At 46.2% G+C, this 19,526-nt stretch overlaps 1 protein-coding gene across 1 annotated transcript in view; it reads right to left on the bottom strand.

The window, feature by feature from the left end:
* Nucleotides 1-19,526, bottom strand: part of LOC140361268 (unconventional myosin-VIIa-like) — a 247,547-nt gene that overhangs the window by 17,420 nt on the left and 210,601 nt on the right. The window contains exons 40-41 of the mRNA XM_072447021.1: nt 18,941-19,046; nt 3,146-3,259 (exon numbers count right to left, since the gene is read on the bottom strand). Of these exons, the coding sequence (XP_072303122.1) occupies nt 3,146-3,259; nt 18,941-19,046 (220 nt within the window). The remainder of the gene's footprint in view (nt 1-3,145; nt 3,260-18,940; nt 19,047-19,526) is intronic.

Raw genomic sequence — 19,526 nt, 5'->3', positions numbered from 1 at the left:
TCTCTCTATAAAAACATCAGATATAAATGAGATAAAATGACTCCCACTATTCGCCCTGAACAAGCCCAAGCTGTAAAACTAACGTCCACCACAGCAGGGTCCAGAGCCCACCACAGCAGGGTTCAGAGCCCACCACAGCAGGGTTCAGAGCCCACCACAGCAGGGTCCAGAGCCCACCACAGCAGGGTTCAGAGCCCACCACAGCAGGGTTCAGAGCCCACCACAGCAGGGCCCACCACAGCAGGGTCCAGAGCCCACCACAGCAGGGTTCAGAGCCCACCACAGCAGGGTTCAGAGCCCACCACAGCAGGGTCCAGAGCCCACCACAGCAGGGTTCAGAGCCCACCACAGCAGGGTTCAGAGCCCACCACAGCAGGGTTCAGAGCTCACCACAGCAGGGTTCAGAGCCCACCACAGCAGGGTTCAGAGCCCACCACAGCAGGGTTCAGAGCCCACCACAGCAGGGTCCAGAGCCCACCACAGCAGGGTCCAGAGCCCAGCACAGCAGGGTTCAGAGCCCACCACAGCAGGGTTCAGAGCCCACCACAGCAGGGTCCAGAGCCCACCACAGCAGGGTCCAGAGCCCACCACAGCAGGGTTCAGAGCCCACCACAGCAGGGTTCAGAGCCCACCACAGCAGGGTTCAGAGCTCACCACAGCAGGGTTCAGAGCCCACCACAGCAGGGTTCAGAGCCCACCACAGCAGGGTTCAGACCCCACCACAGCAGGGTTCAGAGCTCACCACAGCAGGGTTCAGAGCCCACCACAGCAGGGTTCAGAGCCCACCACAGCAGGGTTCAGAGCTCACCACAGCAGGGTTCAGAGCCCACCACAGCACTGAAACTGCACTAGTTAAAGTCACAAATGATTTGTTATTAGCTGCTGACGATGGACTGGTCTCAGTCCTGGTTCTGACCTCAGCGTTTGACCATCGACCACAACATTCTACTGCAGTGGTTAGAATGTGATGTAGGTGTCAGAGGCCCCGCCCTCAGCTGCTTTAAATCCTACTTATTGGATAGGTACCAGTTTGTTAATGTAAAACAGAGCTCCTCACATTGTTCTAAAGTAACTTACGGTGTGCCACAGGGGTCAGTTCTCGGTCCAATTCTGTTTATTCTTTTTATTCTTTTAGTGACAGAACTTGATGAGACAAGTAAAACACAAACAAGCAGCATCTTTCCAGCCATATTGCGTAAAAATTTGGCTGCCACTTTTAAGTCCTTTTAAGTACTTTAAAGTACGTGTCCTAGGTTTTTCATCCGATTGAGCTCAAAACGACTGTTTCCACATCTAAAGAATTGAAATTCAATATTCATCCAGTTTTCCTTATGCTCTCTGCGTGGCACACCGTCCAAAAACTCATGTCACGGCCAAAGGCATTGGCCTACTGAGCTCTAATTTCACTTAATTCAATTATGACTTGATTGTAAATAATTAGTAACCATATAGCGCCCCCTATCTATTACGTGAAACGTCAAGATTGTCTGAAACTTAGTGGTTATATTCTCCTCAAGACCCAATGAAAAAACGCAAATTACAGATTATTATTCAGAGTATTTTTCACTTTTGGTCAGCAAAAAGTGTGTGTGTGTGTGTGTGTGTGCGCCGTGTGTGTGTGTGTGTGTGCGCCGTGTGTGTGTGTGTGTGTGTGTGTGTGCGCCGTGTGTGTGTGTGTGTGTGCCGTGTGTGTGTGTGTGTGTGCCGTGTGTGTGTGTGTGTGCGCCGTGTGTGTGTGTGTGTGCGCCGTGTGTGTGTGTGTGTGTGTGCCGTGTGTGTGTGTGTGTGTGCGCCGTGTGTGTGTGTGTGTGTGTGCCGTGTGTGTGTGTGTGCGCCGTGTGTGTGTGTGTGTGCGCCGTGTGTGTGTGTGTGTGTGTGCGCCGTGTGTGTGTGTGCGCCATGTGTGTGTGTGTGTGTGCGCCATGTGTGTGTGTGTGTGTGCGCCGTGTGCTGTGTGTGTGTGTGTGCCGTGTGTGTGTGTGTGTGTGTGCGCCATGTGTGTGTGTGTGTGTGTGTGTGTGTGTGTGCTGTGTGTGTGTGTGTTTGCCGTGTGTGTGTGTGTGCCGTGTGTGTGTGTGTGCGCGCGCCATGTGTGTGTGTGTGTGCGTCGTGTGTGTGTGCGCCGTGTGTGTGTGTGTGTGTGTGTGCCGTGTGTGTGTGTGTGAGCCGTGTGTGTGTGCGCCGTGTGTGTGTGTGTGTGTGTGTGTGCCATGTGTGTGTGTGTGTGTGCGCCATGTGTGTGTGTGTGTGTGTGTGCGCCGTGTGTGTGTGTGTGCGCCATGTGTGTGTGTGTGTGTGTGCCGTGTGTGTGTGTGTGTGCCATGTGTGTGTGTGCTGTGTGTGTGTGTGCCGTGTGTGTGTGTGCGCCATGTGTGTGTGTGCCGTGTGTGTGTGTGTGTGTGCGCCGTGTGCTGTGTGTGTGTGTGTGCCGTGTGTGTGTGTGCGCCATGTGTGTGCGCCGTGTGTGTGTGTGTGTGTGTGCCGTGTGTGTGTGTGTGCCGTGTGTGTGTGTGTGTGTGTGTGTGCCATGTGTGTGTGTGTGTGTGTGTGCGCCATGTGTGTGTGTGTGTGCGCCGTGTGTGTGTGTGTGTGCGCCATGTGTGTGTGTGCGCCGTGTGTGTGTGTGCGCCGTGTGCTGTGTGTGTGTGCGTGCCGTGTGTGTGTGTGCCATGTGTGTGTGTGCTGTGTGTGTGTGTGTGCCGTGTGTGTGTGTGTGTGCCATGTGTGTGTGTGCTGTGTGTGTGTGTGTGCCGTGTGTGTGTGTGCGCCATGTGTGTGCGCCGTGTGTGTGTGTGTGTGTGTGCCGTGTGTGTGTGTGCCATGTGTGTGTGTGTGTGTGTGTGTGCCGTGTGTGTGTGTGTGTGTGTGTGTGCCGTGTGTGTGCGCCGTGTGTGTGTGTGTGTGTGTGCCGTGTGTGTGTGTGTGTGCCATGTGTGTGTGTGCTGTGTGTGTGTGTGTGTGCCGTGTGTGTGTGTGCGCCATGTGTGTGCGCCGTGTGTGTGTGTGTGTGTGTGTGCCGTGTGTGTGTGTGTGTGTGCCATAACTTGATAATATCATATCTTTTGTGTTCCCCTGTTTTCCCTCACAGCTTCTGCTCTCAGCTCGGTTACTGTTTGTTAAACGCAGTATGATTGTGGATGTGGACCTTATCAGTGATCTTGACGAAGAGGCTGAAGCCCTCGGAGGACTTGAGCAGGAGGCGAGCAGAGATGTTGTGGCAGAAGTCTTTGGCTTTAGTGCTGGACTCCACCTCAAACACCTGCAACACACAAGAACAGCAAAGTCACAATATAATACATAAAGAGTCAATGCACACATTTGTCACTGCACCTCTGGCTGACATAGTTTAACATTTACATCGGCAACATTTAAACAAGGTCTGTCTGTCTTTCTACTTTATGAAATAGAACAATAGTTTTGGGGGCTCAATATTTATTGTGTACATATTTTTGTAACATAAGATTTGAGCTAATAAGTAATAGATATTGATAATTGTGTTTCAGTCTGCTATTCACAAAAATCAAAATGTTATGCATGCCCTATTTTATATATTTTACTACTATTATTATTGATTGTTCTATGATGCACCTTAATACCACAGCAAGTTCCAAGTTTCACTGACAATGGAAATAAACCTCTGATTCTTATCTGCTTGAACACTAAGAAAGAAGAACGCCACCGAGCAAAGCTGCCAAAGCTATAGCTAAGCTCCTGCTCTGGAGGAGACATAGTGGAGTGGGATAGATAACTGAACATTTACAACAACCTTTTTTCTTAAAAAGTCCAGTTTTACCCATGAAATCCCAAGAAACGAGGATCAAGAGATGACCAAACCAGGAAAAGAAAAGACTGGTAATGCTACAGGAACTAAAAAAACAAAGCTGAAGGTCCAAAAAAAAAAAAAGTCTGCCTCAAAAGCTAACGAGGCTAACACGGCTAGTGGGCCCGAGGCTTACATGGCTAACACACCCGCGGTAGAAGCTAGCAGCTCGCTCTCGGCCGCTAAACAAAGCTCTGTCCCCAAACTCGGGTCCCCAAGCTCGCATTTGTCCGAAGGTGGAGGGTAGACTGGCCGTTACAATCGGACTATCGGGGTCAATTCTTCATTGGTTTTCCTCATATTTATCTTGTCGGAGCTTTAGTGTTGCTGCAAACCAAATCATGTCTGACTCAGCTGATCTGTTGTGTGGAATTCCTCAGGGCTCCGTTTTGGGTCCCGTCTTATTTCTGCTTTATATAATCCCCCTGGGAATGATCATTAAAGAGTTTAGTGATGTGTTCATGACGATATTCAGCTCTTTTAAACCTTCTGAGATCCAGAAGCTGAACTCTTTGGTCAGTTGTTTAGTGCAAATTAAACAATGGCTGAGTCAAAACTCTGCAGCTAAAAACAGACAAAACAGAAACTCTGATTATTGCCCCTGATGATGTCATTCCAGGGATAAACCAGTACTTGAGTGATTTAGGCCAGAGTGTAAAACCAAGTCTCAGAAACTTGGATGTTGTCTTTGACAAAGACATGTCTTTAGAGCTCCACTCCAACGACGAGGAACTGTTTCTTTCAGTTGAGGAAAATCTCTAAGCTCAGGAAAATTGTGTCTCAAAATGATCTGAACTCTTCACGTTTAGACGATTGTAACAGTTTGTTTTCCTGTCTTAACAAGAAGGAACTCTCTTGTCTGCAGCTGGTCCAGAACTCTGCAGCGAGGATCTTGACTCGCACAAATAGAAGGGCCCACATTTCACCCTCAAAGCCCTTCACTGGAGCCCGTCTCCATGGAAACAGTTTAAAATTCTAGTTCTGACTTTTAGAGCTTTAAATGGTCAGGTCCCTCTGTACATCAGCGATCTGATCACACCGTACACTCGCCCTCACTCTCTGAGGTCTTTGGATCAGGACCTCAGACCGTACACTCGCTCACTGAGGTCTTTGGATCAGGACCTCAGACCATACACTCGCCCTCACTCTCTGAGGTCTTTGGATCAGGACCTCAGACCGTACACTCGCTCACTGAGGTCTTTGGATCAGGACCTCAGACCGTACACTCGCCCTCACTCTCTGAGGTCTTTGGATCAGGACCTCAGACCGTACACTCGATCACTGAGGTCTTTGGATCAGGACCTCAGACCGTACACTCGATCACTGAGGTCTTTGGATCAGGACCTCAGACCGTACACTCGCTCACTGAGGTCTTTGGATCAGGACCTCAGACCGTACACTCGATCACTGAGGTCTTTGGATCAGGACCTCAGACCGTACACTCGATCACTGAGGTCTTTGGATCAGGACCTCAGACCGTACACTCGCTCACTGAGGTCTTTGGATCAGGACCTCAGACCGTACACTCGCTCACTGAGGTCTTTGGATCAGGACCTCAGACCGTACACTCGATCACTGAGGTCTTTGGATCAGGACCTCAGACCGTACACTCGCTCACTGAGGTCTTTGGATCAGGACCTCAGACCGTACACTCGATCACTGAGGTCTTTGGATCAGGACCTCAGACCGTACACTCGCTCACTGAGGTCTTTGGATCAGGACCTCAGACCATACACTCGCCCTCACTCTCTGAGGTCTTTGGATCAGGACCTCAGACCGTACACTCGCTCACTGAGGTCTTTGGATCAGGACCTCAGACCGTACACTCGCTCACTGAGGTCTTTGGATCAGGACCTCAGACCGTACACTCGCTCACTGAGGTCTTTGGATCAGGACCTCAGACCGTACACTCGATCACTGAGGTCTTTGGATCAGGACCTCAGACCGTACACTCGATCACTGAGGTCTTTGGATCAGGACCTCAGACCGTACACTCGCTCACTGAGGTCTTTGGATCAGGACCTCAGACCGTACACTCGCTCACTGAGGTCTTTGGATCAGGACCTCAGACCGTACACTCGATCACTGAGGTCTTTGGATCAGGACCTCAGACCGTACACTCGCTCACTGAGGTCTTTGGATCAGGACCTCAGACCGTACACTCGATCACTGAGGTCTTTGGATCAGGACCTCAGACCGTACACTCGCTCACTGAGGTCTTTGGATCAGGACCTCAGACCATACACTCGCCCTCACTCTCTGAGGTCTTTGGATCAGGACCTCAGACCGTACACTCGCTCACTGAGGTCTTTGGATCAGGACCTCAGACCGTACACTCGCTCACTGAGGTCTTTGGATCAGGACCTCAGACCGTACACTCGCTCACTGAGGTCTTTGGATCAGGACCTCAGACCGTACACTCGCTCACTGAGGTCTTTGGATCAGGACCTGTTGTTGGTTCCTCGCACTTGTTTTGGGACCAGAGGAGACGGATCCTTCCAGACTGTTCCAGACTCTGGAACGATCTTCCGCTCTCCCTGCCGTCACTGGACTCTGTTGTTGCTTTTAAGGCTTAAAACCTTTTTATTTAGTCAAGCCTTTTAATTGCATTTGCTTCAGGGACTGATTTGACTGTATATTGTTGTATATGTATTGCTCACTGTAAAATTTTTGTGTTTTTATCGTTTTACTCTATGTTTTGTGAAGCACTTTGTGACTTCTGTCTGTAAAAGGTGCTGTACAAATAAAATTTACTTACACACTATATGTCCCAAAAAGACCTTTGAAAGACAATACCTTTTCACAGCTCAACACACTGTTGCAGAAATCAAAGCTAGTGTTGGGTGTAAAGGAACGTCCCCCCACGGAGAGGACACTGTCCTCACCGGAGCCCCTCCCCCTGAATCTGATAAGAGAATCACTACATTTCACATCTAAACCCACTTGATGCTGACTGTGTGATCTAAACTTGTGACTAAATCATGTTTTAGTTTTGTTTGCCACAAGAACTGGTTTGAAGTGTTCATGTCATACTTAATGTACTTTCTCATTACCTGCTATTGATGTGTGTTCGTTGACAATATTGTGTATTTTATTATGGTCACATGTCATTTTTTCTGGTTTGAGTTAAATTTGCCCAAACTGAGAATAAGTTTGACCAAGAGTTAAAGCCACTCCCACTAGGCCACTCCTCCCAGGTCAATAAAAGAGCAGACTCAGCTCTGCTCCCTCGCTCTTCTTCCATCGTGACCTGCCACGACACACCGGGTCAGGGACCCCCGCAGGGGCCCCTCCCCCACCAGGGAGGCTGCATTGTCTTCCAAATTCGGCTTTCACCAAACAACCCGAACACGATTCAACGGACCCTGGACTCATCAAACTCTTCGAATGCTACACCTGCTCAAGCATCAGCACCCCGGACAGCTCCAAGGACACAGAGACGTGGGAGGCCTTGCTCCACATCCTCCTTGGACACGTGAGACCTGAGAGTGGCTGATATTTACAGAGTGGCATTTAAAGACAGGTTCCCTTGAATTATTCCCCAAAACCAATCAAAACCTAATTCTTAATACCAGCATTTCTTTTAACTAAGTTGAGCCCAGGCACAGCCTGTGTAACCAAATGTGTCATTGATTGATTTTATATCTTTGTTTATTAAACCACACACAATCATCCTGGTTTATAGAGACTTTGTATTGATCTTTATAGAATTATAATTATCGGTCAATGAATCGTGTTCTCCCCTTCAGAGAATGAAACTGAGTAGATGTTAATGTTTTGCTGAACAAACTTCGGATGGAGCCCTTTTAAATATAAATATGAACCTTAACTACCTAAAACGCTACACGTGTTGTCCAAATGTAATGGCTCGTCCCAGAGAATATACATTACATCTTGGTACAAATGTGTGAGCAGGAAACGAGTATAATTACCCTACACGATACATGAAATAAAAAGTAAAACACAGTGTGACATTGCGGCCCCGAGGGCGTAAATGTGATCAGCGCTTGGTAAGGTCCGAATCGAAGAAATCGTCTGTGATATTGTTGAGATAATTTGCACTATTGCCAACTATTGTATAGTTTGATGAATTTGTACCACACCACACGCATGAACCCGACATTTAGGGCTTGAAACAACGGTTGTAAAACCGATTGAGCCCTGCCCCTTGTAGGGGCGTGGCCAAAGATGTGTGTGTGTGTGACTTTTGGGATGTAAAGGGCAGAGGTGAGATTACGTTAGTGACAAACGGACACATTGCCCTCTCTCCATGTATGCACCTTGTAAACTACCTCCATTCTTGAACTTGAACAAAAAAGATCTGATCAAATCAGTTAATATTATAGAACAGCCACCACAGGAACCAAAAGAATCGGGAAGAGAGGAAACGAGGACTCTTGGTGATCACAGGAGGTCAAACGAGGATTCCTCTGGAGACAAAAGGGATTCAACAATATAAAAAAGATAAAAACGCCAGGAGCGGATGGAGAATGCATGGATGAGGTGTAACAACGTATTTCAGACAATACGGACGAGCTGCAGACTATGAAGGCCAAGATGGAGGTCCTGCAGACTATGAGGGCCAAGTTGGAGACGCTGCAGACTATGAAGGCCAAGATGGAGGTCCTGCAGACTATGAGGGCCAAGATGGAGGTCCTGCAGACTATGAAGGCCAAGATGGAGGTGCTGCAGACTATGAAGGCCAAGATGGAGGTCCTGCAGACTATGAGGGTCAAGATGGAGGTGCAGCAGACTATGAGGTCCAAGATGGAGGTCCTGCAGACTATGAGGGCCAAGATGGAGGTCCTGCAGACTATGAGGGCTAAGATGGAGGTCCTGCAGACTATGAAGGCCAAGATGGAGGTGCTGCAGACTATGAGGTCCAAGACGGAGGCACTGCAGACTATGAGGTCCAAGATGGAGGTCCTGCAGACTATGAGGTCCAAGATGGAGGTCCTGCAGACTATGAGGGCCAAGATGGAGGTCCTGCAGACTATGAAGGCCAAGATGGAGGTCCTGCAGACTATGAAGGCCAAGATGGAGGTGCTGCAGACTATGAGGTCCAAGACGGAGGCACTGCAGACTATGAGGTCCAAGATGGAGGTCCTGCAGACTATGAGGTCCAAGATGGAGGTCCTGCAGACTATGAGGGCCAAGATGGAGGTCCTGCAGACTATGAAGGCCAAGATGGAGGTCCTGCAGACTATGAGGTCCAAGACGGAGGCACTGCAGACTATGAGGTCCAAGATGGAGGTCCTGCAGACTATGAGGTCCAAGATGGAGGTCCTGCAGACTATGAGGGCCAAGATGGAGGTCCTGCAGACTATGAAGGCCAAGATGGAGGCCCTGCAGACTATGAGGTCCAAGATGGAGGTGCTGCAGACTATGAGGTCCAAGATGGAGGTGCAGCAGACTATGAGGTCCAAGATGGAGGCGCCGCAGACTATGAGGTCCAAGTTAGAGGCGCTGCAGACTATGAGGTCCAAGATGGAGGTCCTGCAGACTATGAGGTCCAAGATGGAGGTCCTGCAGACTATGAGGGCTAAGATGGAGGTCCTGCAGACTATGAGGGCTAAGATGGAGGTCCTGCAGACTATGAGGTCCAAGATGGAGGTGCTGCAGACTATGAGGTCCAAGATGGAGGCGCTGCAGACTATGAGGGCCAAGATGGAGGCGCTGCAGACTATGAGGGCCAAGATGGAGGTCCTGCAGACTATGAGGTCCAAGATGGAGGTGCTGCAGACTATGAGGTCCAAGATGGAGGTGCTGCAGACTATGAGGTCCAAGATGGAGGCGCTGCAGGCCAAGGCAACGACTCTGCCAACGGAGAACAATAGTGTGAAAAATAAGATCCTGGATTTGGAGTCCAGATCACGTAGACCTTAGGCTTGTGGGGTCCAAGAGGGAGAGAAAGAAGAGGACACTGTGGGTATTCTGGAGAAGAAAACAGCAGAGATCATCTCAGACTCTGGAGTTGAGGTAGAAAGAGCACATGGCCTGGGCAAACCAAGACCAGCAGCTGAGGCCTGATAATGAGGTTTCTTTAAGATACTGTGAAAGAATGTGTCTTGAAAGCTGGAAAGGTTAAAGGTTTTACTTTTCAAATTTCTTCTCTTCTATCTGAGACCAACTCACCAATAATTATAGGGGGATAATGTACTTCCTGCAGCAGCTGAGGAAATCCAATCTGACAGCGGAGATGACGGTGCAGTTCTACACGGCCATCATTGAGTCCATCCTCACCTCCTCCATCACCTCCTCCACCACCGTGTGGTACACTGGAGCCACAGCCAGGGACAAACAGAGACTACAGCGCCCTCTGCTGAGAAGGTGATTGGCTAAAGACTTCATCTCTGCAGGAGCTGTACGTCTCCAGGACTCTGGGACGAGCAGGTCAGATCCCTTCTCACACTTTCTCACTTTAACTTTAATATAACCATAATTCAATCCATCCCTCACTGCACTGCTCACTTTTTGCACTACATCCGTAAATTCAACTGTAAATTATGTGTATATAGAAGACTATATACATAAAAGACTATTTTTAATTGAGTGTCTGCGAGATGTCTCGCAGACACTATATGTTCTAGTGTTTTTTATTATTATTATTATTATTATTATTATTATTATTATATTTTCCAGTTTTTTCCTGACCTTCGGCGCCTTTCAACTCCCTAACGCTTTCACCGATTTCAACAAGTGATACCTCATTATGATCGTGTTCACTGTGTCATTATTGCTATTACTTGTGACATTTGTACTACTTGCACTTTTCGCAGTATTTGTAAAAGTATAATATTTAACCCTTTCACGTCCAAAACCTTTGGCGCGTTTCAACTCCCTAACGCTTTCACCGATTTCAACAAGTGATACCTCATTATGATCGTGTTCACTGTCTCATTATTGCTATTACTTTTGACATTTGTACTACTTGCACTTTTTGCAGTATTTGTAAAAGTATAATATTTAACCCTTTCACGTCCAAAACCTTTGGTGCGTTTCAACTCCTTGACGCTTTCACCGATTTCAACAAGTGATACCTCATTACGATCGCTTTCACAGTCTTACGTGTGCTATTACTTTTGACATTTGTACTACCTGTACTTTTTACAGTATTTACAAAAGTACTTTAACCCATTGTAATAAATGTGGCATTGAACACAATTCATGTTTTCAACAAATATTAACCCTTCCACACTTCCAAACACTTTCAACACATTCAGAATTCAACACATTAGTATTTAAACACATGTAGTACTTGTACACACATGTAGTACTTGTACACACATGCAGTACTTTTACAAAAAAAGTACTTTTACATAAAAAAAATACTTTTACACCAAAAATACTTTTAACACAAAAAATACTTTTAACACAAAAAATACTTTTTCACAAAAAGTACTTTTACACAAAAAAGTACTTTTACACAAAAAAAGTACTTTTACAAAAAAGCACTTTTAACAAAAAAAATACTTTTAACACAAAAAATACTTTTAACACAAAAAGTACTTTTAACACAAAAAATACTTTTAACACAAAAAATACTTTTAACACAAAAAATACTTTTAACACAAAAAGTACTTTTAACACAAAAAATACTTTTAACACAAAAAGTACTTTTAACACAAAAAGTACTTTTAACACAAAAAATACTTTTAACAGAAAAAGTACTTTTAACACAAAAAATACTTTTAACACAAAAAATACTTTTAACACAAAAAGTACTTTTAACACAAAAAAATCTTTTAACACAAAAAATACCTTTAACACAATTAAACAACTTCAAACAACTTCACACTTCAACAAATTTGTACTTACACACATGTACACTTTCAGCAAGAATGCAGACACTCAAGCAATGGCTTCAGCCATTGCAAAATCTAGTTTATGTATTTTATATAAAGCTCGTAACAATATTCCCCAAAACAAAATTCCTCAAAAATATTCGCAAAGAAAGACCTATTTTTGTTAGATTTTGTATGCAGTGAGCGTTAATTAATGAGCGTTAATTAAACCTTGTGCGCAGCTTACGTGATGCGGTTTGTATGTAAACAAGCATGGCCGCTGATGGGTGTGGTTCCTCGTCTTCACAGCGACATGAACCGGAATATCTGCGCTGTATAATATCTGTGCAGTATAATATCTGCGCTGTATAATATCTGTGCAGTATAATATCTGTGCAGTATAATATCTGCGCTGTATAATATATGTGCAGTATAATATCTGTGTAATATCTGTATAATATCTGTGTAATATCTGTATAATATCTGTGTAATATCTGTATAATATCTGTATAATATCTGTGTGATATCTGTATAATATCTGTGTAATATCTGTATAATATCTGTGTAATATCTGTGTGATATCTGTATAATATCTGTATAATATCTGTGTGATATCTGTATAATATCTGTGTAATATCTGTATAATATCTGTATAATATCTGTGTGATATCTGTATAATATCTGTGTAATATCTGTATAATATCTGTATAATATCTGCGCTGTATAATATCTGTGTAGTATAATATCTGCGCTGTATAATATCTGCGCTGTATAATATATGTGCAGTATAATATCTGTGTAATATCTGTATAATATCTGTGTAATATCTGTGTAATGTCTGTATAATATCTGTGTAATATATGTGTAATATCTGTATAATATCTGTGTAATATCTGTATAATATCTGTGTAATATCTGTGTAATATCTGTATAATATCTGTGTAATATCTGTATAATATCTGTATCATATCTGTATAATATCTGTGTAATATCTGTATAATATCTGTATAATATCTGTATAATATCTGTATAATATCTGTATAATATCTGTGTAATATCTGTATAATATCTGTGCAGTATAATATCTGCTCTGTATAATATCTGTGTAATATCTGTATAATATCTGTGTAATTTCTGTATAATATCTGTGTAATATCTGTGTAATATCTGTATAATATCTGTATAATATGTGTGATATCTGTATAATATCTGTGTAATATCTGTATAATGTCTGTATAATATCTGTGTAATATCTGTATAATATCTGTGTAATATCTGTATAATGTCTGTATAATATCTGTGTAATATCTGTATAATATCTGTGTAATATCTGTATAATATATGTGTAATATCTGTGTAATATCTGTATAATATCTGTGTAATATCTGTATAATATCTGTATAATATCTGTGTGATATCTGTATAATATCTGTGTAATATCTGTATAATGTCTGTATAATATCTGTGTAATATCTGTATAATATCTGTGTAATATCTGTATAATGTCTGTATAATATCTGTGTAATATCTGTATAATATCTGTATAATATCTGTGTAATATCTGTATAATATCTGTATAATATCTGTGTAATATCTGTATAATATCTGTGTGATATCTGTATAATATCTGTGTGATATCTGTATAATGTCTGTATGATATCTGTGTAATATCTGTGTAATATCTGTATAATGTCTGTATAATATCTGTGTAATATCTGTATAATATCTGTGTAATATCTGTGTGATATCTGTATAATATCTGTGTAATATCTGTATAATATCTGTGTAATATCTGTATAATATCTGCGCTGTATAATATCTGCTCTGTATAATATCTGTGTAATATCTGTATAATATCTGCGCTGTATAATATCTGCTCTGTATAATATCTGTGTAATATCTGTATAATATCTGTATAATATCTGTGTGATATCTGTGTAATATCTGTGTAATATAATAAGTGTATAATAAGGTGTAAAGCGTGTTGGAGCGTGAACACGAGACAGTTTCTCGTGTTACAAGAGAAAAGAGAGACATGTGGTCAAAAGAAACCATCCAACACTAAATGTAGCGATGGTAGAAGTGAATATTCTAATTCAAATTGTTTATTTCCAAGATCAAGTTGAAAATTGGTCTCGTTTCTAGTTGATAGTGAGAAGCCCTAAGACTCAGCACTGACCCAACTCATTTCAGACAGAATAATCATTGATTTCATTCTTCGTTATGTGTCATTATTAGATTCCAGTCGTGATGAAAATCCGCCCAAAACTCTACAAGATCTACAAGACGTGGAGTCGAAAAGCCCCAAGGACAAACAACAATTCTTCCTGTCGTTTGTATCATATGTAAAGAAGGACGGGGACGTCACAGTGGGACGAAAAGGACAGAAAGACAAACGTGGTAATATGAAATATAACCGTCTTGTCTAAATGAATTTCACAGTGAAATAAATAGATAAGTCGTCACTAAAATTGTCTTGACAAAGATGAATAAAACAAAGTAATTAAGGCCGTCGGCTCATTTGAACCTCTCGGTTTGTGAATCAGAAGACTTGACTCACTATTGCATAAAGAGAAATATGAACCATATCATGTTTCATCAGAAACTTATGATTAGAATATTGAAATGATTTTACTGATGTCATATCAAAACAGCGTCATATTATTAACATAGTAACCTAAGACTGTTATGTGTTACTCATTTATTTTCATTTTTTGCAGGAAAACTCAGAAAAGCTGCGGAAATGAAACAGGAAGTGTGAATATTACTCCATATTAGAGACAGAACTGTAGAAGTGCAACAACTACAATTGTTATAAAAGCTTCTGATCACAGAGGGAAGATGAACATATTCTACAAATCCCTGCATTTCATGGCAGCCTTTTCCCTTTTTGTAAAACCATTTTTAAATGTCTTTTTCAGCACCTGAAACCATCCGCACACCACAACGTACACAATGTCCTGCAAATGAACGAGCTTAGACTGTTCAATAAAGAGGTCAAAAAGAATGAGATCTTGAAGCAACATCTTATAATTAAGAAGCTTTTCCCAAAACGTGTTATTGTATAACCGGCTTAAACCCAGGAAGAAGTGACTGAATGACAGATCAGATCAGTCATCTCTCTGTAGACGCTCCACAGATCAGATCAGTCATCTCTCTGTAGACGCTCCACAGATCAGATCAGTCATCTCTCTGTAGACGCTCCACAGATCAGATCAGTCATCTCTCTGTAGACGCTCCACAGATCAGATCAGTCATCTCTCTGTAGACGCTCCACAGATCAGATCAGTCATCTCTCTGTAGACGCTCCACAGATCAGATCAGTCATCTCTCTGTAGACGCTCCACAGATCAGATCAGTCATCTCTCTGTAGACGCTCCACAGATCAGATCAGTCATCTCTCTGTAGACGCTCCACAGATCAGATCAGTCATCTCTCTGTAGACGCTCCACAGATCAGATCAGTCATCTCTCTGTAGACGCTCCACAGATCAGATCAGTCATCTCTCTGTAGACTACACCTGATGTTATTGGGATGATTCCTGGAGCATCAGAGACCGAGGGACTGACAACATCCACAGATACAGACGTGTCACCAACAGTGGAGATCTGCTCCATCACCTCCACCACCTCCATCACCTCCACCACCTCCATCACCTCCATCACCTCCACCACCTCCATCACCTCCACCACCTCCATCACCTCCATCACCTCCACCACCTCCATCACCTCCACCACCTCCATCACCTCCACCACCTCCATCACCTCCATCACCTCCACCACCTCCATCACCTCCACCACCTCCATCACCTCCATCACCTCGATCACCTCGATCACCTCCATCACCTTCACCACCTCCATCAACGCCATCACCTCCATCACCTCCATCACCTCCACCACCTCCATCACCTCCATCACCTCCATCACCTCCACCACCTCCATCACCTCAATCACCACGCATCACCTCCATCACCTCCACAACCTCCATCACCTCCATCACCTCCATCACCTACACCACCTCCATCACCTCCATCACCTCCACCACCTCCACCACCTCCACCACCTCCATCACCTCCATCACCTCCATCACCTTCACCACCTCCATCAACGCCATCACCTCCATCACCTCCATCACCTTCACCACCTCCATCAACGCCATCACCTCCATCACCTCCATCACCTCCACCACCTCCATCACCTCCATCACCTCCATCACCTCCATCACCTCCACCACCTCCATCACCTCAATCACCACGCATCACCTCCATCACCTCCACAACCTCCATCACCTCCATCACCTCCATCACCTACACCACCTCCATCACCTCCATCACCTCCACCACCTCCACCACCTCCATCACCTCCATCACCTCCATCACCTCCACCACCTCCATCACCTCCATCACCTCCACCACCTCCATCACCTCCATCACCACGCATCACCTCCACCACCTCCACAACCTCCATCACCTCCATCACCTCCATCACCTACACCACATCCATCACCTCCATCACCTCCATCACCTCCACCACCTCCATCACCTCCACCACCTCCATCACCTCCATCACCTCCATCACCTCCACCACCTCCATCACCTCCACCACCTCCACAACCTCCATCACCTCCATCACCTCCATCACCTACACCACCTCCATCACCTCCATCACCTCCATCACCTCCACCACCTCCATCACCTCCACCACCTCCATCACCTCCATCACCTCCATCACCTCCATCATCTCCACCACCTCCACCACCTCCATCACCTCCACCACCTCCATCACCTCCACCACCTCCATCACCTCCACCACCTCCACAACCTCCATCACCTCCATCACCTCCATCATCTCCACCACCTCCACCACCTCCATCACCTCCACCACCTCCATCACCTCCACCACCTCCACAACCTCCATCACCTCCATCACCTCCATCATCTCCACCACCTACACCACCTCCATCACCTCCATCACCTCCATCACCTCCACCACCTCCATCACCTCCACCACCTCCACCACCTCCATCACCTCCATCACCTCCATCACCTCCACCACCTCCATCACCTCCATCACCTCCACCACCTCCACAACCTCCATCACCTCCATCACCTCCACCACCTCCATCACCTCCATCACCTCCATCACCTACACCACCTCCATCACCTCCATCACCTCCATCACCTCCACCACCTCCATCACCTCCACCACCTCCATCACCTCCATCACCTCCATCACCTCCACCACCTCCATCACCTCCACCACCTCCATCACCTCCATCACCTCCACCACCTCCATCACCTCCACCACCTCCATCACCTCCACCACCTCCATCACCTCCATCACCTCCACCACCTCCATCACCTCCACCACCTCCATCACCTCCATCACCTCCATCACCTCCATCACCTTCACCACCTCCATCAACGCCATCACCTCCATCACCTCCATCACCTCCACCACCTCCATCACCTCCATCACCTCCATCACCTCCACCACCTCCATCACCTCAATCACCACGCATCACCTCCATCACCTCCACAACCTCCATCACCTCCATCACCTCCATCACCTACACCACCTCCATCACCTCCATCACCTCCACCACCTCCACCACCTCCACCACCTCCATCACCTCCATCACCTCCATCACCTTCACCACCTCCATCAACGCCATCACCTCCATCACCTCCATCACCTTCACCACCTCCATCAACGCCATCACCTCCATCACCTCCATCACCTCCACCACCTCCATCACCTCCATCACCTCCATCACCTCCATCACCTCCACCACCTCCATCACCTCAATCACCACGCATCACCTCCATCACCTCCACAACCTCCATCACCTCCATCACCTCCATCACCTACACCACCTCCATCACCTCCATCACCTCCACCACCTCCACCACCTCCATCACCTCCATCACCTCCATCACCTCCACCACCTCCATCACCTCCATCACCTCCACCACCTCCATCACCTCCATCACCACGCATCACCTCCATCACCTCCACAACCTCCATCACCTCCATCACCTCCATCACCTACACCACCTCCATCACCTCCATCACCTCCATCACCTCCACCACCTCCATCACCTCCACCACCTCCATCACCTCCATCACCTCCATCACCTCCACCACCTCCATCACCTCCACCACCTCCACCACCTCCATCACCTCCATCACCTCCATCACCTACACCACCTCCATCACCTCCATCACCTCCATCACCTCCACCACCTCCATCACCTCCACCACCTCCATCACCTCCATCACCTCCATCACCTCCATCATCTCCACCACCTCCACCACCTCCATCACCTCCACCACCTCCATCACCTCCACCACCTCCATCACCTCCACCACCTCCACAACCTCCATCACCTCCATCACCTCCATCATCTCCACCACCTCCACCACCTCCATCACCTCCACCACCTCCATCACCTCCACCACCTCCACAACCTCCATCACCTCCATCACCTCCATCATCTCCACCACCTACACCACCTCCATCACCTCCATCACCTCCATCACCTCCACCACCTCCATCACCTCCACCACCTCCACCACCTCCATCACCTCCATCACCTCCATCACCTCCACCACCTCCATCACCTCCATCACCTCCACCACCTTCACAACCTCCATCACCTCCATCACCTCCACCACCTCCATCACCTCCATCACCTCCATCACCTACACCACCTCCATCACCTCCATCACCTCCATCACCTCCACCACCTCCATCACCTCCACCACCTCCATCACCTCCATCACCTCCATCACCTCCATCATCTCCATCACCTCCACCACCTCCATCACCTCCATCACCTCCACCACCTCCATCACCTCCATCACCTCCATCATCTCCATCACCTCCACCACCTCCATCACCTCCACCACCTCCATCACCTACACCACCTCCATCACCTCCATCACCTCCATCACCTCCACCACCTCCATCACCTCCACCACCTCCACAACCTCCATCACCTCCATCACCTCCATCATCTCCACCACCTCCACCACCTCCATCATCTCCACCACCTCCACCACCTCCATCACCTCCACCACCTCCATCACCTCCATCACCTCCATCACCTCCACCACCTCCATCACCTCCATCACCTCCATCACCTCCACCACCTCCACAACCTCCATCACCTCCATCACCTCCATCATCTCCACCACCTCCACCACCTCCATCACCTCAATCACCTTGCGAGTGCTTAAGATGCTGATCAGATATCGGCCGGAACATATTCCATCAACAGAAAGAAGTTTCATTCAAAGTTAAAAGGCCTTTGCCGCATGAACGCAGGAGTCACCTCGTCCGAGTCGTCGGGGAAGTAAACCTTGTGGAAGATCTGCGTGGTCTTGTGCTGGATGGCCTCCACTTCCACCAGGTGAGGCGGGTACTTCCTGCAGCCATTTCTGCACATGGGGCGAAAACAGAGAAAGAGCGAGAGGTCATGAGATTCAAAATGTTTTGATTGACCACCGGGGTTTTATTTGATCCGATTTTAATCTCCATTTGCTGGAACCGGTTCTTCTCACTTTTCAGCCACCGATTTGCAGATTGAGAATGACTCTTGGATGAGTTTAGATTTCTACAATGGAAGACTCCGAATGAGGGACACGCCCACATACTTCATTCATTGGACATTTTTCTAACATTTTCACGACCACATGGTTTGAGATAGTCATGTCCCAACTCGGCTTTTATGTTCATTGTGATGTGGAAAATAAGTTTAATTTCACCTGTTTATGACAAAGTACATTTTTTCATGTTCAAAATGCCTGTAAAACAAAACCATTTATGTCCATGACAATATTTGTCAGTTTGTCACGGGAACATAACAAATTTGCCAACATTGGCTTTTTGTTCAGAATGGCAAGAAAATGCCAAATTCA

Source organism: Eucyclogobius newberryi, unplaced genomic scaffold, assembly GCF_026437365.1.
Source record: "Eucyclogobius newberryi isolate DKJ021-1_F unplaced genomic scaffold, fEucNew1.0.hap1 SCAF_15, whole genome shotgun sequence".
NCBI classification, from domain to species: domain Eukaryota; kingdom Metazoa; phylum Chordata; class Actinopteri; order Gobiiformes; family Gobiidae; genus Eucyclogobius; species Eucyclogobius newberryi.
Note: the sequence above shows the minus strand (reverse complement) of the source record. Positions and strands in the feature narration are given on the sequence as shown.